At 52.7% G+C, this 21,711-nt stretch overlaps 7 protein-coding genes across 7 annotated transcripts; 5 read left to right on the top strand and 2 right to left on the bottom strand.

Moving 5' to 3' along the window:
* Positions 1 to 160: 160 nt before the first annotated feature.
* Positions 161 to 1,810, top strand: A1O5_05145 (uncharacterized protein; the record flags this gene model as incomplete). The annotated part of the gene is made up of 1 exon (XM_007745748.1): positions 161 to 1,810. One exon carries the CDS (start codon positions 161 to 163, stop codon positions 1,808 to 1,810), a length of 1,650 nt encoding a protein of 549 aa, XP_007743938.1.
* A 605-nt stretch (positions 1,811 to 2,415) lies between these two features.
* A1O5_05144 (uncharacterized protein) lies at positions 2,416 to 5,970 on the bottom strand (the record flags this gene model as incomplete). Its single annotated transcript, XM_007745747.1, has 1 exon — positions 2,416 to 5,970. The coding sequence occupies one exon, from the start codon at positions 5,968 to 5,970 to the stop codon at positions 2,416 to 2,418; it is 3,555 nt and encodes a 1,184-aa protein (XP_007743937.1).
* Positions 5,971 to 6,858: 888 nt separating this feature from the next.
* Positions 6,859 to 8,358, top strand: A1O5_05143 (uncharacterized protein; the record flags this gene model as incomplete). The annotated part of the gene is made up of 1 exon (XM_007745746.1): positions 6,859 to 8,358. The coding sequence occupies one exon, from the start codon at positions 6,859 to 6,861 to the stop codon at positions 8,356 to 8,358; it is 1,500 nt and encodes a 499-aa protein (XP_007743936.1).
* A 3,618-nt stretch (positions 8,359 to 11,976) lies between these two features.
* On the top strand, positions 11,977 to 13,104 carry A1O5_05142 (uncharacterized protein; the record flags this gene model as incomplete). Its single annotated transcript, XM_007745745.1, has 1 exon — positions 11,977 to 13,104. The coding sequence occupies one exon, from the start codon at positions 11,977 to 11,979 to the stop codon at positions 13,102 to 13,104; it is 1,128 nt and encodes a 375-aa protein (XP_007743935.1).
* Positions 13,105 to 15,435: 2,331 nt separating this feature from the next.
* On the top strand, positions 15,436 to 18,108 carry A1O5_05141 (uncharacterized protein; the record flags this gene model as incomplete). Its single annotated transcript, XM_007745744.1, has 1 exon — positions 15,436 to 18,108. The coding sequence occupies one exon, from the start codon at positions 15,436 to 15,438 to the stop codon at positions 18,106 to 18,108; it is 2,673 nt and encodes an 890-aa protein (XP_007743934.1).
* A 1,069-nt stretch (positions 18,109 to 19,177) lies between these two features.
* On the bottom strand, positions 19,178 to 19,659 carry A1O5_05140 (uncharacterized protein; the record flags this gene model as incomplete). The annotated part of the gene is made up of 3 exons (XM_007745743.1): positions 19,178 to 19,356; positions 19,411 to 19,521; positions 19,581 to 19,659. The coding sequence occupies 3 exons, from the start codon at positions 19,657 to 19,659 to the stop codon at positions 19,178 to 19,180; spliced, it is 369 nt and encodes a 122-aa protein (XP_007743933.1).
* A 972-nt stretch (positions 19,660 to 20,631) lies between these two features.
* A1O5_05139 (uncharacterized protein) lies at positions 20,632 to 21,503 on the top strand (the record flags this gene model as incomplete). The annotated part of the gene is made up of 2 exons (XM_007745742.1): positions 20,632 to 21,107; positions 21,161 to 21,503. The coding sequence occupies 2 exons, from the start codon at positions 20,632 to 20,634 to the stop codon at positions 21,501 to 21,503; spliced, it is 819 nt and encodes a 272-aa protein (XP_007743932.1).
* Between the last annotated feature and the right edge of the window lie 208 nt (positions 21,504 to 21,711).

Here is a 21,711-nt window from a genome sequence, read left to right as displayed (position 1 = left end):
CCGCTGTCCACTTTCTGTCACATACTAATACCGATGACCAGCATCTGTCCCCGGCTCTCTGACTCTGACATTCCCGATTCTTACTCCCAGTCCATCTGGCACCGTCATCTCAGTCACTGAACCTCCGACACACAATCTGACTTCCCTCTTCACTGCCGCTATGACCAGCACTGCACACGTCGACACCATTACCTCGGTTGCTTTGCTTACGACTGTTGTGAACACTTCGAGGCCATTCTTCGTCAATGGGACTTTCGAGACAAGCTTCCCCTTCTCTACCCCACCGCTCTCGTCTGCCCTAAGTGTCGCAGCATCTGTCATCGACAGCATCACCGGAAGCCATACTGGCGGCAGCACGAGCACCAGCACCACCACAATCTTGACTACAGTTACACTTTCTAAAAGTTCCACCAGTGTTAGTGCCATCAAGTCCACCTCGGACAATGCCACGTTAGTGCTCGCTACAACAACTACCGCTTCCACTGTCCAGCCAGTCAACTCGGTGTTAAGCGCTGCGTCCTCCCTTCTCGGCAATGCTACCTCAGTGATTGAAACCAAGACTGTCACTACCTCAACTACTGCTACACCTCTCGAGTCCGTTCTTAGCGCCGCTTCATCTGTCCTCAGCGTTGCCACATCAGAAATCGCTAGCAAGACTACAGGCGCAGGTACCACAACCACAACAATCTACACGACTCTTCAAGCAACAGAGAGTGCGACCAGTGGTGTGATGACTTTCACAGTGACTGTCCCGTTGTACTTCACTGCAACTACAACTTCCACAGTTGAGCAATCTGTGACTGCTATCAACCACTTCAATACCAGCGACACCATTGCAAGCAAGGAATCAGCCACTGCATTCTTTCCTTCTACAAAGCCCTTCGGTGTGCCCGTCCTCTCTGTTGTCTCGCCTACCGACAGCCAAGACGCCAACACTTTTACCATCGCAAGCAATGTGTCGTTGTCGCTACCTGTTGTGTCCGCATCGGCATCCACGTCTCAAGCCAGGTCGGCAGTCTCGGTGTACACTCCAACCGTGACCGGTGCAGCACCCTCCCTGCGCGTCCCTAGTGTTTTTGGTCTGTTTACTCGCTTCCTCATGGTCGCCGACTTGGCCAAGATAAAGATCTTTGCCAGAGCAATGAATGAACTCCCGCAGCCTGGAAAAGAAACTGCCCCGCCTGCACCCATCATGCCTACCACCGCCCCTGGAGTCTCAGTATCAGTCTCTGTTTCGGTCTCGACTGTGCCCTGCAACTGCACCGCACACGTCAATGAAACCACCACGTTGACAGCAGCAGCAAACTCTACCATCTGGTTGACCACGACGGTGCAGAGAACGTCGACCGTGACAGCGACCACAACGACACACATTCCTACTGCGCATCCTGCCAACTTTACGATCACTACCACCGGTGCAACTGGTCCTGTCACGAGCCCCGGAAATCCAACCGGAACTGGTATCGGAGTTGAGGTGACTTCAGCCTCTCTTGTCGGGAACATTACCGTGTCGTTGGCAAACGCCACAGTCGTCCCTACTGTCCAAACCACTGGTGCCACCATTGTGCCATTCCCCAACATCACATCTCCCATTACCGTGGCGAATACAGCAACAATCAGCAGCACAACCTTGCACCCCACGGTGACAAGCTTCTTAAGCAGCATGAGCAGCCACCACGCCACACAGACATCCACCACGAGTGGTAACACCACGTCCTCTGTCACGACATCGTCCTCGGTGACGCGTCTCACCATGCACACCTTGACTGCCTTATTGCTCCTGATCGTCGGCGCCTGGTTCGTCTTGTGACGTGACGTGACGTGCTCCGACGTGGCGTGGTGTGTTATGGATGGTTCTGATGGTGACCCGATTCGAGATCGAGACTTGTTGAATGCCATTTCATGTGATGGATGGTTGGAAGGAAGGAAACATGCATGGAAGACAAGACGCCTCTATGACCTTACTTGTTTGTGGCTTCTCCGTGGTCGTGATTGTTATTGTGATGGCCGTCACCGTTCCTCTCCATTCAGAATACACGTGGTGGATTCCAGGATCACTCAGTCGGTCAGAGTCAGAGTCTCATCGTCATAGTCGATTCAGGATATCTCATGCATGCATGGATTGCCATCGGATGGATACAAAGTGCTTTCGTACGGAAATGCAAAATGCTCGTCATCAACGATAACGATGACATGATACGATGCAATAGGTGTCGTTCCACACCCAAAAATGAAAATGAAATGAAATGAATTTCAACCCTGCTCGCTGATACTTTTGTATCTCTGCTTTCTCTACTGCCGACAGTCACCATACCGTACTCTCCCATAACTACCTATGTACCATACAGTCCACTAACACACACTCATTACCTGTGCTGCAGGGCATGGCCTGTTCGTGCTTAATCATCCCTCAACTCAGGCTCTTGCGTTGACATCCAATCGCTCCTCGCTCTGGCCTATACCCTCGATCTGGTGGATGAGGCCCTTTTGGACTGCCTCGTGCTCCTTTCCAAGTCGGTGTTCGAAATCGACCGTGCTGTCCCTCAACTCTTCGCTTTGCAGGCTGTCGTTAGTGAAATGCCGGTCGTGCAATCGATCGGGCCCTGTGATGAGATCCCCCATTCCCAGTTCGGGGTCGCTTTTCAGGTCCGAGAGGCTCCCAACACAGTCTCGATACATGCGAGTCCAAGGTTGAAAATCCACTGGTTCTATGGAGCGATCCTGCAAACGATTCACCGCTTGATGCTCGTGGAGGTGGCCGATTTCTGCGGGCCCATCCCCATCTGCTTGCCATTCAGTACTAGGGATCACTTCAAGCTCCGGATATTCGACGCTAGCACCCACGCTTATGCTGCTCCGATGTCCATGAGTGTGTGTGTACGCTCTGAACTCAGTGCTGCTGCTGCGATAGACCTTTCTCCATCGCCTAGAGAGAGCTTTCTGGCTCTTTTTGTGCCGCGCACCCAGGGACTGCGTGGCTCGTGTGTTTTTGCTATGTGCATTCCTACTATTGTCTTTCTTACTGAATTGGAGCATCCTCCAAGGTCCAGGAGTGCGAAGACCTCGTGCCCTTGTTGGTCTGGCCCACGGCATCCGGGGGGTTGAGGATGCAGTATTCTCGTCCTGATAGTCGAGAGCAAAGTCTCGTACGGCAACCCCGTCTTTTGGCCCAGCCGAGCCGCATCTCTCCTCTCTCGTGTGGCTAGGGAATCGTCCCCAGAGACCGAAGAGATCCTTCAGTGGAGTGCCGGCCCTGGAGGCCGGCTCACTATCGCTGGAGGCTCCGATGACCGTGAATCGTCGTCCCATGTCCAATATACTCTTTTTCCTGGAAGTCTTCGCCGCCAAGGCGTTAGGTTCCTTCTTCCCTGTATCAATAGTGGCAATGCTGCGTCTAGGGCTTACAGTCGGTAGCGGATCAGGTTTCTTCATGCAGACCTGAGTATGAGGCTTAACCTCGAGCCCAGATGATTCATTCCGGGCTTGGGTCTCTTGCAGTGGATCTAAATCAAAGTCTACGTCCGAGTTGCGGTGGCCTTGATGAGACATCTGTACCGCACTGACGCTTGACCTGGTACTTCTCCGCCTGCCGTCGCGGTCAAACCGTGGTGACGTGAGAAAACCTCCCAGTGAGTCATTTTCAGGTTCTCCTAGAGCTCGTTTGAAAGATCTGTGCCAAATATCCGTGGCAGACTCTTGGAACTTGTTGGGACCATTGTAGATCGATCTTGCCGCATCGTCATCTTCTGATTTCGAACACCGTCCAACGACAGAACTTCTTGAAAAGGGAGGTGACTGTCTCGTGTGAGGCGCAAAAAACGATTGGTGGCTACACGAACCTGGCTGGGCTGCTGTGGCAAAGCCATGGTCTGGAGATTCAATTTCGCTCATTCTTTCATTGTGTCTGTCGCAAATGGCTTGGGCACTGATCTCGGTCAATTTTTCTTTCCTAGCCTCTTGTAGTTGATCAGCACTGATTTCGCTCATTGTCTCATTGGTCTCGGTCGAGTGTGGAAGGTGCCGGGAAGGAAGGACTAGATATGCGGAAGAACCAAGATTGTTCCGATCTGGCATACTTATACTCCTATTCCTCTTCGCGGACTGGTGGAGTCGGCTGTCTTGTTCAATCACTTGCTTCTGCTGTGAAGGCTTTCTGCTGAACCAGGTACTCTCTTCTGCAACTGATAGGTTACCGATGCTGGCACTGGAAGAGCCGATAGGTAGGCTGATGGACTCTGATCTCCCACCAATTGCAATGCTATTTGGATTTCTCTTCCGCGTGCTTTGCCTAGAGGGTCCAACGTCGTCGAATTCACCGTCACTCCAGTAGAATGATGAGGCATCTTCAGTGCTTGGGAGCGGCTTGGGCTTTCCGAAGCCAGGGACATGGTCCAGTGAAGTCCCTGGTCTCCGACTGGAGCTCGCCTGTTGTTTAGCTATGTCACCTTCAAAGATTCGTCTGGTTTCAGGATCGGAGGGTCTTCTATTGTGCTCAGTTGTAGTCAGGCCCCCGTTCTTCCCTGCCATGGATGTCTGGCTGATTGAGAGACGTCGGTCTGGCGAGTTTTCTCTTAGTACCCGGATCGTTGTGTGGCTAGTGTTCGGTCTGGAAGAAGCAGCAATGAAGGACGGGCTGGCGAGGCGTTGAGAGATCCGCATATTGTACAGATGGAGTGAGCTTCCGTCAGATCCGGCGAGCGAAGAAAGATCCCTTTTGGTTATGCCCTCTCGTCCCGGCGTGGAAGCGTTGGCAGGATCCGGGCCAGCCATGGCAATCGAATTCGATTCGGCTACAGATGCAGCGGCGTTAGCATCAGAGGTTCTTGCCGCGGTGTCAACCGAGGGCCGCTCGCCGTATTTGGAGATGAAATCGAGCAAATTCGGATCCAGGTCGGACACCAAACTGGCTCGTGGACCTGTCGTATAGGAAATGAGACTCTCCCTTTTGGCAACGGCATCGGTATCTCCCAGCTTCTTGAGCAAGTCAGTAAATTCTGTATCATCGCGTCTAGATAAAGCATGGTCTTTCGACGGAGAACTAGTGAAGGGATCATGCTCTCTCGAATCAGAGGTGGCCAAAGCAGGCTTTGTCCTGGACTCGGGTGCACGTGCGAGCTCGACAGTGCCGTCTGCAACTCGACCGCTGAGACAGTTCAGGACTTCTACAGGTGACTCGTCTTTTTCGGCCAACACAACTTCTGTGAAGGAGAGTTTCGAGGGAGTGGAAAGAGGCTTCGCGTGATCGGCTTCAGGTTGAGGGTCCTCACGAACGTGAATGCTTGTAGGGGACGGCGAAGCGCCGTCGGTGGCAATAGGTCGAACGCCGGCAGGTGAAGATAGACTCAGCTCCCTTTGTGGACTCAGTTTCTTTGTCCCATCACTGGCCTTCAGCATGGCTGTCTGGATACTTTTTGCGTCGCTGTCATAGCCGCCCTCACTTGCGGTCCGCGACATGAGAAGTTCGAGGAGACCAGTGGATCGCTGGTTCAGGGTCGCCTCTAGGGCACTCATTCCCAATTGTGCATTGTCATGTCTTGCCGAATCACCAGGAACGTCTTCAGATGCTATACGAGGTCTCGAGCTGCTCTTGCTCAACCTTGACTCTGAAAGCTTCTGCTTAATGTGACTGCCCAATTGTTCTAATCGACTGGGCTGTTTCCGCTGTTGACCTTGCGACCCAAATTTGAAATCAGTATCCAACGACGGCTCTCTTCGAAGATTCGAGCCTGATGGCAGAGAGGCAGTGCGGTAGCCGCGGACTGAAGATGAAGATCGGAACAATTCGCGGAGGGCTTCTGTGTCTGCCGTGTTTGAACCTAGTTGACTGACGGCATGCGGAATCTGCGAAGCGGATAATTGCACTGACAGGGCCGAAGGCAGGGTCTGAAGGTCAGAAGTTGTATGGTCTTCAGAAGCACACATGCCAAAGCAGCAAAGGACAGGTGAGAGGAGACGCTTCAAGGTACGCATGTTCGATAGCAGGTAAAAAGCAGGTCACACCGTAAGGGATGAAATTGTGAAGAAATGTAGACTTCGTAACTTCTGTGCCATGAAGCAACTTGGAAAGTAGCCGGAGAGTCAAGTGGTAGAGACAGAGATTGATATGGTCAAGTCCCGATGACTTTGGCATGATGGAAGACAGAGACAGACATGCCCAACTACGGAGCCAGGGGATGATAGAAAGAGCGATGAACAACGTCAAGCAGGAGCACCACCGGCCTCTGCCCGTCGATCTATCCATGATGGAGCTTGCCCCTAATATCAATCAGCCGCGCATCATGCCGAAATACATTTACCTGGGCTTCTGGAATTACATCCTCCAGAATAAAGAAACAATCACCACGAGACACACACGTGAGATGGGTTTGTATCAACATGGCTCTGCAGGAGTTTTCAATGGCATCGACTGAGCATGGTCAGGTTATCTGAAAGTCACCACAGCAGCAATGAGAGGCGCGCGAATTTGAGGCACCAATACGTAGTCTGTAGTGGCCGTAATGGCCGGTCTGAGAAGCACGGGTAGAAAAGTCGAAGACGCTTCTGAATCGTGGCCTCCGAAGCCTGTCAAGGCCTGCTCGCTTGGAGTCAAGTCACGTGTGCTTCGCAGTAGTCCTTGTACGGTGGATCAGAATGTTTGACTCTCCTCCATTTGCTCCTTTCATCTCGAACTTGCTCAAACCAACTCCCTCCAACGCCATCTTACCTTCGAAGTTTTGACTTGGCTATACCATACATATTGCGGTGGAGGTAAAGAGAGGTCTGTCGGATGTTCCTTTCGCTTCTCCGAAGGATTTCGTTGACAACCGGACCAGTTACCTTTGCTGGACGCCAAAGCACAATCCGTCTCACCTTGAAGAAATGGCCACACGGTCGGTGCCAGATCTAGAAGTCCAAGAACTAGACCCAGAAGGTCACGCAATAGTTACATTCAGATATGATCGTGGAACTCAGAAGCTTCAGGCCCATCATCCCCTGACATCCATGTCGCCCAGGACCTCTTTGCTGATGAGGTGCATGGGCCCTTTCCTGCCAGCGGGATACCCTTCGAGCGTCCGACCGGATTATACTCCGTACCAGATCTACGATTCCGTGCAGGCCTTCGCCTCTACCATTGCGGGGTTGCTAGCTTCACGTGCCGTCTTCGTGGGAATGGGTGTGGGATCCAAGGATGTCTCGCTTGTGACCACCATGTTATTGTACATTGCACAAGAAACCATCGGGCGGGTCGCCACCATATTGTTCGCACACAAGTTTTCGCAGAGGATCGAAGCAGAAGTCAAGTTCTATCGCTTTTTCGCCGACATAGTCAACGATATAGCGTTCGTTCTTGACTGCTTGAGCCCAGGTCTGCCGCTGCTAGAGCGGATCTGCGCTTTATGTGTCAGCAATGCCTGCAGAGCAGTCTGTGGGGTTTCAGGCGGGAGCAGCAAGGCTATTTTAAGCGCTCACTTTGCAAAGGAAGGCAATATCGGAGAGCTCAATGCCAAAGACGGCAGCCAGGAGACTGTCGTCAGCTTGGTCGGTATGTGGGCTGGCGGTCTGCTGGTCAGCAAAGTGCAGGGCACTTTCGAGACTTGGAGCTGCTTGATTCCCTTGCTAGCAATGCACTTGTGGGCAAATTGGAAAGCTGTACAGAGCGTACGTCTGACTTCGCTCAACAAGGACAGAGCCACTATACTATTCAGCGCTCTTCTTCGAGGTAGGGCCAAAGGTCTGAATGAGGTAGGTGATGAGGAATCGATCTTGGGGCTGAGAAGGATGCTCCCTCCCTTCAATGATCAGAACGCTTTCCAAGTCGGTGTTAGCGTGAACAGGTTCCTGCACCACTTACCGGGCGATATCGGCAATGACTCTCACAGGTACAACCTTTTGGCTCAGCTGCTGGAGGTGTTTCGAGAGGAAGATTATCTGCTCTGGCGTGACGTGCAATCAAACCAAGCATTCGTGCTGCTGAAAGAGTCGGCCAAGGGCGAAACGCAAGCAAAGGCCATCTGCCATCTGCTTCGAGTCTCAATGAGGGTTGAACCCAACATGAAACTTGCAAACGTATCGCAGCAGCATGTCCTTGACCAGAGACACCAAGAGGGTCTCAAAAGCAAGCTGGGTCTTGATCTAAACATACTATCTGCCAGTCCCGATGAGAAGGTCGACATCCAGTCCTTGCGTTCGTACGATGGGCTTGACCCAAACCTTCAGTTAATCATTGACACACTCCAAGAAAACCGACGAGAATGGCCGAAGATGCAGGACCAAGTCAAGCGCATCGGCTGGGATCTCGGTCTCACAAATCTCATTAGAGGACCTTGTCACCGTGTCCGAGTGAATGAGGCTCCATTTGAGGTCAAAAAAGACAAATGAGGAAGCCAGTCCGTCTGAAAACTCTGCCACGGTCCCACCGGCAGGGCCAGTCTGTCCTCATATGTCACTGTGAACTAGGCAATCCTCTGTGGCTAGAAAGGGGCGGACCAAACCCAGTCTGTATTGCAACGCTCGCAGCGGAGCAGGGTGACAAGGGAAGACAAGCCTGAAGCCACGGCAGACCGGCAGTTTCCACGGATATGCCACCGACAATGTTGCTGGCAGAAGATCGTCCTGGCGCGAGCAACCGCCAGTGGTCCGAAGCCGGCGCTGGTGATTGATTGCTGTAGCATCCAGATGCCCACGTGCCTGCATGCACCCGGATGTCGCCCCAAATGCGGAAGAGGCGGCGAAATGGATAGATTTCCCCTCTAGGCAATTTTCCAGAACATTGAAAGAAGATTGCAAGCGAGGTCCGGCCTCACCACTGTCTAATCTGTTCTGGAATGGCTGTCAATCTTGAGCCAGAGCAAAGGCTTACAAGTACACGAAAGGAGATGAATGGCTCTTGGAACATGAGTTGTTGAGTGTCTTGTGGGGCTAAGGGGGGAAATCTCAGGCGACAGGCCACACTAGCCACTTTACCTACTCTGTCCACCACCGGGCATTCCTTTCCAGAAGTGGAGCCTATGACTTCAAGATTCGTCGCCAGCAGTACTTGGCGTTTGATCGAAACCGATCGAGAACTGGTCTTGTAGCAGGGATCTGCAGTGCAATCATGGCAGAATTCAGTATACGCACCGACAAGTGGGATGGCAGGGAGCCTTTTGTCCGTGCCGGCATCATTTGCTGCTCATTCCGATCGCCAGCGACTTGTGTCAGGGGGAATTCGGTGAACCTCCACAAACGCGTGCCGTCGCCACCTGCCAAAAGTAAACACGTTGCAGCCGACCCATCTTTTCCAATGGCCACCCGGCGCAGTGTTGAAGTGGTATCCCAGCGATGGCGAAATGACGGGAGAATGGGAACCATCGAGGGTAATATATCTCTCTCGCACGTTGCAAGTGTTTTTTTTATCATTAGCCGCTTTGTGGTTGTATTTGATGGATGACCCGGGTGGAAGGAGCGGTGAAGGGGAGAAGGGAGAGAGGCCTTGGGGTAAGCACAAGCGAGAAGAGGCGTATGGCGGCAGGATCATTATGAGTAGAAGGATCAGATGCGTTGTTTGAGTTGTCGTCGAAGTCCGGGCAGCGGGAGAGATGGATGTGAGAGAAAGCCGGATAGCAGGTCCCCAAATCCTTGGGCCAGCCACCGACTATGCGTGGAAGGGCGTAGCGAGAAGCTTTTCCCAGGTGAATTGAAGTGTTGCCATCATCCAGGTTGGCAGGATTGGAATGTGCGGTCTAGCGGGAATTATTTTTTTTTTCTCTTTGCTTTCCATGTCAATGGGTTACTGAAAGACGCTGTGGAATGATGAAACTGGTCAATGGCCAAGTGGCCCATCTAAAAAGTGGGCAGGTGACTTTCGGGGGGTCGGAGTTCTGGAAAACGCGTAGAAGACCGAGGAAAGGTAGTAGAACGATGATAGAAGCCGGAGAGAAAGCGTGTGGAAGGTGCGTAGAAGCCTGAGCGAATTGCTAGAAACCCGCAAAGGCCGCTTAGAAGCCAATCAGGCGGGGGGCGATCGGGAGCGGGCTGGCTGGCTGGCAGCAAACAGGTACGTAAGAGCAAAGGACATGAGCGCATAGACAGTAAAGAGTGTACCTGCTGTAGGTGCCTAGGGACACCTGTAGACGCTGGATTATCAGTTGGTTGCCCATGTCCATGTTTCCAGCCCTATGCTAAACAAATCCCCCCCCGGCATCAGCATCTTGGGACAGACAGGCGGCATCTGGCAGCCGCAACATGTTAAAGTTGTACCCGGGATCCTGCGCCTGCGCATCTTGGTTTGTTTGCCTTAAGCGTAGGAGGGGGGTAGGGGACCCCTCCCCGTGGCACTCATTTGGTCATCATCCCATCAGAACGCGCCGCCCAACAGCCAATCCGCAAGCTTGAACGAGGGCCCGTTAAGCTGCAGGCCTGATTTAGCCCAGGCAACTAGTGGTGCTTAAGGCAAGGCTCCTTGGGGCTAACAAACAGCGTTGCAGCAGCTGGTCCGAACCTCTTTGAACACATTACTGCTCTGCGATGACTTCCTGCGTCTTCTGGTTTGTTGTGCCTGAGCCTGAAACTTGCGCCTACGCCTGCGCCCTGTGCCCTTGTGCCTGCTACTTGCGCCCTGGTTGCTTTGGCTGCTGGCTGCTGGCTGCCTGTGTCTTTGCGCGTTTTCCCATTCTCATCTGCTTTCAAATGCACCCTCGTTCCCATCCCCTCCCTCCCCCCTGACTGGATATCCTGGTTCCATCATCCATTCCAATTTGAACCAGCTCTCTGACATCCCCAAGAGCCAAAAAAAAAGAAGCAGACAGCCTGTCAAGCCTGACCTGAAAGGACCGCTAGCAAAAGACTAAACCCTCCCGTACCACGTCGATTGAGACCAGCCGACCCAGACCCTTCCGGGTTTTCTCTCATTTTCTCATCTAACCCACCCATCGTCTCGCCTCCGCCTGCGCCTACATACGCCTGCGCTGAAAAGAAAACCTCACACTCTCCACGAAGGAAAAAAAGAAGTATGACTCTTAGCTAAACCTTCCATAGAGCACCTTTTGGCCCTCTCCACTTTCCAGTTTCCTTCTGGTCACCCAGCGTCCTGGGCATCCACCTCTACATCCACCTCACTGTCACCTCTTACCATTGTCCTCATTCCACCGCCCCGTCACCCCGTCACTATGACTGTGCGCGGGCCTTGATCTCACTAAGCCCAAAGGCAAAAGATTCAGACCTTGTTTCCAATCAATCAGTCAATCCTCCAGGCGCCATTTTCTTCTTCAACCCCCTTTGGAACATTCCATCACATCTCGGAAATCAGATGTTTGTGCTGAATTGGCATTGCGGCTGCGCTGTTCGTCCTTCTCCCGTCGCTCTTTAGGATCTTCTGATCGTCACCACTGTCTTCCCGCACGACTAATTATACCCTCACCCTCTCCGTCTGCCGCCTGTTTGCATCTCGACGGCCTTCACTTCAATTGGACGCTTCGATCACCCTGTTGACGCCTTCTCGAACGAACACCAGCCGAGCACACGACGCACGCCCTTCTGCCACGTTTACACCGACATAAGCTCCTGCAACCAACCTAATTCCACTCTTCTCATCGCATCGGAGGCCACGTTCCAGCCCGACAGCTGGCGCTTCACAACTCAAGACATCCTACAGATCCCCTGTCGCGGTTACACAGTGTTCTTCTGTCACACGGAGCGAAGCTTGCTGGCGGGAAGAGTCTCGGATATATACAGCGGAATAGCCTTCTATCTTGCAGTGTGCTTGTACAACCCAAAGCCATACCTTACGCACCCATTGCCCTGGACGAGGTGCTGGCGCACAGAGGGCTTCACCTGGAAGAATACAGAAGTGTTTGCTCCCGGGGCTCTATTCTCAGATTTCGGATCCAAGTCACCCCAAGCATTTTTTGGAACAAGATACGCTCTTCTGGCAGGATTGGGCACCAGGCGTGCAACATAACATCTCAATCAGGTTATCCTCACTCAAGCAACGGTCAACTCAGGGCGAAGTCCAGCGCAATGGTTAAGAAGAAATTGACCTCAATAGCGTGGCCATATACACCTGAACCTTCGCCTCGTCTTGAACCTTTGGTCTATCAGTTGGTAGATATTCCTGAAGACTTCACCATGTCTGAAGAAGAATTACCTCGGGCAAGGCCCATCACTATGGCAGCTCGAAAAGAAGGTGTTATGTCACCAGGGGCAAGACCAACTTTGGACGATGTACTCAACAATAAGGCACCATCACCTTACACCCTAGCCGCCTACACAGCCTTTCTATCTCAGCAGCACTGTTTAGAAACGCTCGAATTTACTACCGAGGCCAAGAGATATTCAGACAAATACGACGAAGCATCAGCCAGTATGGGAGGCATGCCCCTCACAATAGAGACGCAGGAGGGATGGGAATTGATACAGGACTGGACGCGGATCCTCGAGATCTACGTTAAGCCAGGGGCCCCGCGAGAAATTAATTTACCGGCAGAGGAACGAGATGATTTGATCGAGCGGTCATACGATATCAGGCCTCCTCGACCTGATTTCCTGGACGCTGCCGTCAAACGCATGTACGACTTGATGTCGGATTCGATCTTCATTCCGTTTTGCAACAGCCTCAAACAGGTTTCACATGCGCAAACCTATACGCCTATGTCGGATTTTGCAGACATGGCTGAACTTGAACCTTCGCGGCTGACATATGATGAGCGAGGCCTGCATCGTCGAATGCCCTCGCGCCGGCGGCGATCTCCTCCACACACCTCAGCGGTTTCATTTGAAGCTACTCGATCTCCTCCGCAGCAGCATCGGCCCACACAGTCCTCGTCGTTATCGTCGGCCCTAGGTCGGCAGAGTGGGGCGCGCTTGTCGACTCACGTGTCACATTCGTCTGCCGTCTCAGAAAGTGCATTGACTGACAGCAGCGGAGGTCCGGACAGCCCCCCCGTGGGTGAGCTCCTGGAAGCCGATTCAGTCATAACCCCACCGACAACGCCGCCAACGAGTGAGCTGGGTGGAACCATAAGTCATGGGAGTGGGAGCGGAATGGCAAGTGTCAAACCACATCGAAGCGAAAGCGGCGGCTGGAAGAAGGCCATGAAGATCTTCAGCGGCGGAAAGAAGAAGAATGGCGGCAGTGAGCACGACTGACATGCAAGAGGGGGTTCGTTTAGGACTTCTCGAAGCAAGATGGTTTACCCGTCAAAACGGGTTTGTGCCTGATTAGGTGATATTGTGGTTTTTTCTGCAATGGGATTACGAACGGAACGAGGAATGGGCGCATGCCAACCGGGAACAAAAGCCGGCAGCATTTCGGATCATGGGACGGTAATGGAGTTCGCAATGCGACTATGAGATATGATATGGCATGATGGCGTTGGGTGATTTTGGACTGGAAATGCGCGAAAGAGTTCAGCACTTGCCTCTTCTTTTTACGATGGTCTTTGCCGGTTTCGGTCAAGAGGCCGGACTATCTCTTCTTTTCCATGAATCGTTTATTTTGAGGTAAGTAGAGCACGATTTGAGAGGAAATGCCTGGGTCAGGGACACGCGCTGGGTGGAGTCTCCCCCTCCCAGTTCGGGAGCGCAGCTGGACAGAATGGGGCATTTCTCAATGTACACAACGAGTAGTGGGGGGAGGATATGAGTGACATGGCTTAGTGGATGCCGATGATATGGGATAATCAGTAGTAGTGAGTACTCGAGTCGAAGGACTGGGTACTGCCCGCGAAATGAAGCATATGCCGTGAGCTACTGAAAGCCACTTGCTCATGAACCTTACCATTCTACATTGACTCCGCCATGGACACGGGGATGATTGATTGCTCTGCTCGTTCTGAAGGCAACACAGTGTGTGTCGATCGACCTTGGTGTGTGAAGCGCACCAGGCAACAGGCCATTCATTGATCGACAAGCAATATTTGACGAGCATGATCTGCCGCGGGGAGGCACGGCAGTGCCCAATATCGATCCTCTCTCTGAAGCGAATGACACCCAGACCAGGGACAGAAATGGATGACTGCGCAGATGTTTCTTGGGAATATGGTGAAATGCGGTGAATAAAGTGAATGCAGTGAATCTGCCGGCAATGGTCGGCTGCAGCTCCTCTTCCCTCCTTCCAAGCCTGATCCGCCTACGGATCGACGACCGCTATGTACGTGCTGCTGCTTCGGCCAACACCTTCCATCTACGTCGACTTGATCATCAGCACGGCGATCATTTGACCCCAAGCTCCAGCACATGAAAAAGATGCTGACCAGACGAACAAAGCCTCGCATCACCCACTCCACCTACCGAGTGCGCCTCCCTGGATTGTTCATCTCCCACCTCCCTTCATCCATCAATCCATGACGGCACCTAGGCAGCGAGAAAGAAGCAGTCTTTGCCAGTCCAAGTCGACTGTACCTCGTAAAGAGCAGGGATGATGACGAACGATGACGATGCTGCCCTTCAGCGGCACAGGAAGAACGCCTCGAGTGCCTCGTGGCTCAGACCTCCGTGGGTTACGACATTGAAGAAATGAAACGCAGCACTGCATGGCCTGGTCAGTACCCAGTAGCTGGCCTCGCTGGCCTCGCTGGCCAATCCAATCGGCGGCCTCTGTGGGAGCCCCTTCGGCTATAACGAATAGGCGGCCAAGAGGCGGCCTCAGGGCTGAAGGATAAAGTTCAGTCGGGCAACTCTCTCGTTCTTCTAGCCATCCGTCCTCATTCTCTCTTCCACCAATCACCAAGGCGACATGACTTCGCCTACGGGGTCCGAGGGCAAACAGAGTTGCAAGCCGTGCCAAAAGCCCCCTTCTCCGCCACAAGAAAATCCATTCAATATCCACCTGTCCACATGGCTATGGCAAATACCAGCCGACTCCGTCTTCCCGTGATGAGAGCCCAGAGACCCTCATTGGCAATCCTGTTGTCAACCAGCATGGCATCAAGCATTGGTGGACACGGGAGTATCGCTGGAGCCTCTGGGCTCGCACGTTTCGAAGCTTGAAAGTCCACCACGACGGTCAGTCTTCGCATCGGCTGAGACCACCATCTGACATCCAGTTTAGAGACCTCCAATGATGCTACCCGTTTTCGCTCCTCGGCTCCTCATAGTCATGTCACAGACCGATCTTGGCCGTGGCCATAGCAATATGTTCGCATCTGCCCAGTCAATACACATGCAAGCAACATATTCAACATATCCCCGAAATGCTGTTTCTTTTTCTGTTTCTGCCCCTCCCATCGCGACTGCACGGTTATTTGGCCCAGGACGACCATAAAGTTTGACATGAACACGAGAAAGCCAATAACGGCATCCAGAGAGTTCTTGACCTAAACACGGCTTCAACCGAAGCCTGCTGCCCAGCTCGAGGTCTGAACTCTGCAGTCCGTCAAGGTAACCCTGTTCTTCCTTTTCCTCTAGTCTGGTACCCCCTTTTCTTTTTCACCAACTCAAGAGTCCTCGTTGTGTACCACATGTCCTTAGACAGCATCAATGCCAAACAAATACTCACACAGTGTCGTTCTGGCCAATTACTCCAGTCGAGGCATTATCAGCCTGTCGAGGGAGGAGCAATTGGATAATCCGAAGTCGCTGGCGGCCCCCCGGCATCTCGCCGGTACGCTGCCACCATTGCCTCAACAATTCATTTCCACGGCGAAATCGAGAGCGAGGGCTTCTTCTGACCCTCTGGTTCATGCTCGTTGTTCGACATTGAATACAACGTCTACATCCTCAAGGTCGTCGAAACTACAGAGTGTTGTCTTTCCTGGTGCCATAACAACTACCCAGCAGTCTCGAAATGATGAAGTATCCAATCGTAACCAGTCAACAGGAGCGATCGATGACACTCATCCTCCAACCAGTGAGCGAAAGGTAATCGTCAACTCGGAGAATGAATCCACTACGACTGGGATTGCAGACCACGATTTTTGGCCTTGTACCTCTACTACACCAAACGGAAGAGCGTCACCTGGTTCCTGCCTGTCCTCACCCTTTGTGCACCATGTCGAAAGTCTAGAATTCACTGTGGAACAAGATCCATTCAGAGCAGAGGCGAAACCAGCATATTATCCCAAGAATGCTATTTTCAAACCTGAGCAGAAGCTCCTCTCGCCCATTGCGGCACAGACGTATGAGCCAAGGAGAGGTTTAAGAGGTGCAGCTCGATCTCAAAATCGGGATGATCTGCCATTATCTTGGCTAGGAGAATCTTTGCAAGATGGCCATGCTGAGCCGCTTCTTTCCATTCGGGAGTTTCTCGCCTCCTCGCCGAGAGTTACTGCAGGGGAGGACGATGTGCACTCAATTTTCCCACAGGCGACCCGCAACTATAACACTATACACAAGACGCCCGTGCTTCAAGCTGCGGCACAAATCTCGAAGCTTCAAACATCTCGTCGGCAGTCACTCAATCGAGCCTGCATCAACTTCGCTGACTTGTCTAGTGATGAGGTCAGTAGGAACACCCATGGACACATCCCTCAAACGCCACCGGGTAAATCACCGTCTGCAAATACCTCGGTTTCGGAACTTGGTGCTCTAGACCCGAGCATCTTGAAGTCGGCAGAAGAGTTTCCTAATCTTCACGATGAATTTACTCTTGTATCCGTGCTGCACACAAGAGACAAGTTCGGAAATGAAGCGACATTGAGAAGAGGTCCAACAGAGCCGCAAGTCCGACGACGGCCTTTCAGCCTGGGTAGCTGCGAGCTTCAAACCGCACGCCTGCAGAAACGTGCAGCGCTCTGCGGAATGAAGACCGAGGAACCAGTAGGGTCCCTGTTCTCGCATGGTCCGGTTGTAGAGTCAAGGCATCTATCGTGGTTGCTGCCAAGCATGGGATTGAATGCTCAAATCACAAATGAATGGCACGACGAGGCCCGAGTCTTTCCACAATTGTCCAAATCCGAAGGTCGTGCAGATATCACCAGCACAACCCGAGTATCTAGTGCCGCACAACCCGACCAGCCAGAGTTCCAGCGTGTCGAGGCTGACTTCTCCAAACCCACTGACGACTGCAAGGACGAAGAGGTCTGCGATCCCATAGATAATGTTATGCCCAATATCTACATTCACAGACGCAGTCATGAGTGGATGCACGAGCATCTTCTAGAAATTGATTCCGGGCGCAAGATGTCGCCACCATCATCTCAGAAACCCAAATTAAAGCCCAAACCGAAGTCAGAAGAAGAGATAAGGATGAAGATCCCCACACCCATCCCGTCTCCTTCGCTGCCAGCAATGTCGCCCAAGAGATCCGGTAGAAGAATGGTCAAGTCACTACCGGGATCGGTCTACAAAGTGTCAAGGCCTGTAACAATGCCCGAGTTCGGTGTACCCTCCATCGTGCGGTATGATGACCAGAGCGAGCACATCCATGAACCGAGCACGTCGAGGCCTAACTCCCGATGGAGGTCACGGACATCGCAGAAACAGAAAGACGAACCGAGAACATTACGGAAGTTGGCATCATTGTCGCGATTTCCCAGGATGGGAGGTGTTGCAAGACGTGGCATGGAGGCAGTACAACAGGACAGTGACAATTGGACATTACCGAATAGCCCTGTTCCAAAGAAAACCGCTTCGAGGGCCAGTCCACCTGAGTCATTCGCAACAGGAGAAGAAGCCGAGTCGATGCCCAAGCCCATAGCACTGAGACTCCAGCATCAACATCCTTTGAATTTTAGCAGGCAGTTCCAGAAGGTGACCACTGAAAGCGGGTACACAGACGAGATGGATGATATGTTATCTCTCTTCTCCAATGACCATGTCGTCTCTGTTGACATTCAGAGCGGCTATACAAGCAGCCTACACACTGCGGGAGATGAAAGGGAGGACCCAGAGGCAGCCCTTCCTCCGCCAGATATATCGCGCTACCGGCCCAATCGCACCAGCTACTGGCACGGGCAGATTCGTCATTCACAAACTTCTCTCACAGCGCACTCTGGCATCGCTAATTCAAACACAAATACAAGCACGAATCGACGGTCCCGGGCCGTATCGGAGAATGCGATGCCATCGATGTTCTGGGCTCTGAATGCTAGTTCACCTCCGCCTGTGCCTCCCCGAAGCGAAGCTCGAAAAGCACAGGGAGAGAAAAGAGGCCGGATGGGGACGGGAATGAGAGCTCTCTGGGGACGATTGTGGCGGCGCATGGAGCGCTGAGACGAACTTTTATTTTCCGGTTCCCCCCCCCAACACCCCCTCCCCCCAAACAAACCGTGTCTTTTGTCTACCTATCACTTGTACCGGTTTTCTTTCTCTCTGTCTGTTTCATCTTGAAAGGTAGAGTCCGACTCGGAACTCGGGACAAAGCACACGGCACAAGGTACGAGTTGCAAGGAAGGTGACGAAGATACGATGTATGTTAATAGGTATGGAGCACAGTACGAAGGAAGCAGAGCGGGCCCAGATTTTAGGGCACAATGTACGGAGTATACGCACACTCACTATTGTTTAACTACACGCGTTCATAGCTGGGACATATATATACTCTTTAGACGACGCGAGAGGTCTGATGATAGCTCGTGAGCTCGGAGCCCCATGGGTATTTGTGAAAGCTTGCTGTAGGTTAGGTTCATACATATATACGATGCGGTGAACAGACGAATCGACCATTGTCCTCCCTTCTCGGGCGTTGTCCTCTCCACTCCTCCGTCTGGGTCTAGGTCTGAGCCCGATTATGGCTCTGGCTCTGGTGTCTCAAAAGTAAGTGCGTATATAGATAGTGCAAAAAGTATCCAATGTATTGGGATCGGGAATGGGTGTTGTATGTATGTACAAGCTCTAGCTCTCCCGTACCTGGCGGCGGCGGCGGTGGTGCTGGCTGTGCTGTCCTAAGGGATCTGTGTCTGCATCTGTACCTCTACTGGACATGCACAGATGGCTGTCGAGTGGCGTAGAATGCATGAGCCTGCGCACTTGGAGATTCATTTCCCCCTTGGCCTATGCGTCAACAGGTGTCGTCGATGAGACTGGACCAGGAGCTGTGCGTCGCGTCGTGTGTCTCCAGCCCTCCCTGTCAGAAGTTGACCCAACACCACGCTTCATGCCCCATGCCACCGCAAGCTGCCACAGTCTCGGGAAGTCAAAGGGCGAATACCGATAAATCGGCGCCAGCTGAATAAAACCCCCACAAATGCTGTACACAGAAACCTCTTTATCTGCCGAAACCACCGCTCCCAAAAGCCCGAATTCGCCTTTCTGCTGCTGAAAACCCTCCCGCTTCTCGCGTCTAACCAAACATGCTGGCCCCTCCACTACTCACCGCCTCAATCTCCTCTTCCGACCAGGCCTTCCGACGGAATCGGGCGGGTAACTCGTCTCTGTCGAAGAATTCTCCTTCTTTGGGTTTAATCGGCCCTAATGCCTTTCCCGGCGTGCCCCCGATGGCACCGTATGTCATGGACGAGCCTGATGAAGCTACAGATGAGAATGAGGAGGACGGCACCCCACCGTTGCCGCCACCTCCTCGTAGGGGACCATGTTGCTGGGCTTTGGAGCGGTAGGCGGCGAAGCTTTCGGGGAGGGAGTGCGTAGGTGAAGCAGGGTGGGCGTGAGGAGTGTGGTCCACGGATTCTGCAAGGAGATATGGGTTAGTAACAACGAGTGTTATGGGGAAACGAGAGAACACGTACTGGGTGGTGTGCGTTTTCCGAGGAATTTTATGAGGGGGGTGCGTTGGTGGGCTGCGCGGAGGACGAGGGAGGGGCGCATTGTGGATTGTTGAGCTCGGGTGTCCAAGCTCTGGTCGTTGGGCAGGTGTGTCAGAGGTGTAGACAAATTCTATCTGCCTTTGGCTGTGTAGCAGTGTTGTCTTGTCCACCTGAGAGTGTTGCGCTGGGGCTCTTCCTATGCTTCCTTAGATCCGAACTGGAATTTCTTTTACATGTGGCCGTTCGCGCGGCCGAGCTCGGACAACCGCAAGGAGCGAGGCAGGGAGGGACGCACGGAGAAGATGATGGGCGTTGTCCTTGTGGCTGGGGAGAGCACAAGGGGTTATAGAGGAGTGGTTGACAAGTCCGGGCAGCGCGCGTGCCCGTCGAAAGAAGAGGGTTTTGCGGGTTTATCTAGTAGCTCGGGAGCTGTGAGAGCTTGAAAATGTCCATGTTCGGAGAAAGGCGTGAAAGGCGTGACGACCCGTCACGGGCATCATTTTGCCGATTCGGGAACAAACTTTTTCCATAACAGTAATGATAATATTATCATTATTACTATTACAGTACCACCTACATACAGTACCAAGTGCCACTAACAGAATTATTCAGACTAAGCGACTCTGTCTGGCCACCTCAATACGGCGCTTCTGCAACGTGCCCGATGGTTGAATAAGTAGATTCGTGCCATTGGGTGTCGCTTCTTGATCTGTCTATCCAGTACTTAATAGCTTGTTCTTCTCGACGAGGCGCTTGTCTCGAGTTGCCGCCAAGTCCGATGCTCCACGCAACGCAAATTCCCCCCCATTGACTCGAGAACATGTCCGCTCGTTCCCTAGCAACAAATACATCTACCAAGTGCCAGTACATCCCAGCTCTCAGATGATGTGTCTCCTGACAGACCCCGATTGCCACAACGAGCCACGTCTCCCGAAGCACGACATATCGGCAGATCGAATCCAACCATTCCCCAGCGAGTAATCAACACCTAATCTGGACCTCGGGTATCAGGGCTCCCTGAATACCCTCCGCCATGCATGAGTTCGCCCTGTATGGTCAAGTGCGCAAGGATGACCATCATCGAATGCTCCAGCAATTAGCCGGCTTTGCACGTATGCAGCCCCAAGATGCCAAAGAGATCCACCTGGTCTTCAAGGCGCGTCAGCCTCCTGGGGTCGATCTCGTCCAGTCTATTGGTGCATCGCATCTCGCCAGCCAGCGACAGCAGGATATCCAGCGCGTCAAGAACATGCTCAATGCCGGCCTGTACTATGTCCAGCTTGTTGGAGAGGTATTGCCGGAGAAACCGGCTCGGGTTGCAGAGAACGGCGACGTGACCATGACAAATGGCAGTGGTGGCCAAGCGGCGGAAAAGTCAAGCGTGAAATGGTCCTTTGAATTCAGGGACACTCCAGATGCGGGAAAGCAGGCAGTGAGCTCCAGGCTGATATCCCGGACGCCGATGGACGAGGGGAATTTTATCAGGTTTCTCGATAATTTTGGCTATGAGTATGATCTCTCCGTCCCCGCAAAGGCTGAATTCAGGGCTGACCAGCTCACAGCTATGTTTCTCGCTACATGGTTGTTGGGTCAAGGTTCTACGACCATGACACTACTCTTTTCCTGCACCAGGTATTACGGCTCCCCGAAGTAGGCGCGGATGAAGCTATCTCGGACGAATCATTTTCATCCAGCATCAATGACCTACCCGAGTTGGATGGCTCTGGCGGCTATATCCTCCAGGCATCCATTGATGTGGTTGATGGAAACAATCCAGAGCTTAAGGAGCGAGCAACCCGACAACTATTGGCCGTCAAGGAAGCGTTGAGGCAGGCAGTCGATCTAACACCGGGCGATAGATTGTCGCTGGATACGCGGCTGCCTATCACTTCAGGTAGAACTTGAATTGATGGAGATTGGTGCTGTTGCTCGTGTGGCAGCCTTCTCGCCTTACTGCCGCTGACTCATCCGCTTGCACGTGACGCGAATCAAGGGATGAATGACGTCTTTTCAAACGCGGTGCGGCGCGTCGAGTTTTCTGGCTTCTCACTTTTGCCGCCAAAAGTATCGAGTACCTGACAAAAAAGGACATCTTCACCTAGCCCTTGCAAGT

Source organism: Cladophialophora psammophila (assembly GCF_000585535.1).
Source record: "Cladophialophora psammophila CBS 110553 chromosome Unknown aczJe-supercont1.7, whole genome shotgun sequence".
Taxonomy (NCBI): domain Eukaryota; kingdom Fungi; phylum Ascomycota; class Eurotiomycetes; order Chaetothyriales; family Herpotrichiellaceae; genus Cladophialophora; species Cladophialophora psammophila.
The sequence above is the reverse complement of the archived record's forward strand: the minus strand, read 5'-3'. Positions and strand labels throughout refer to the sequence as shown.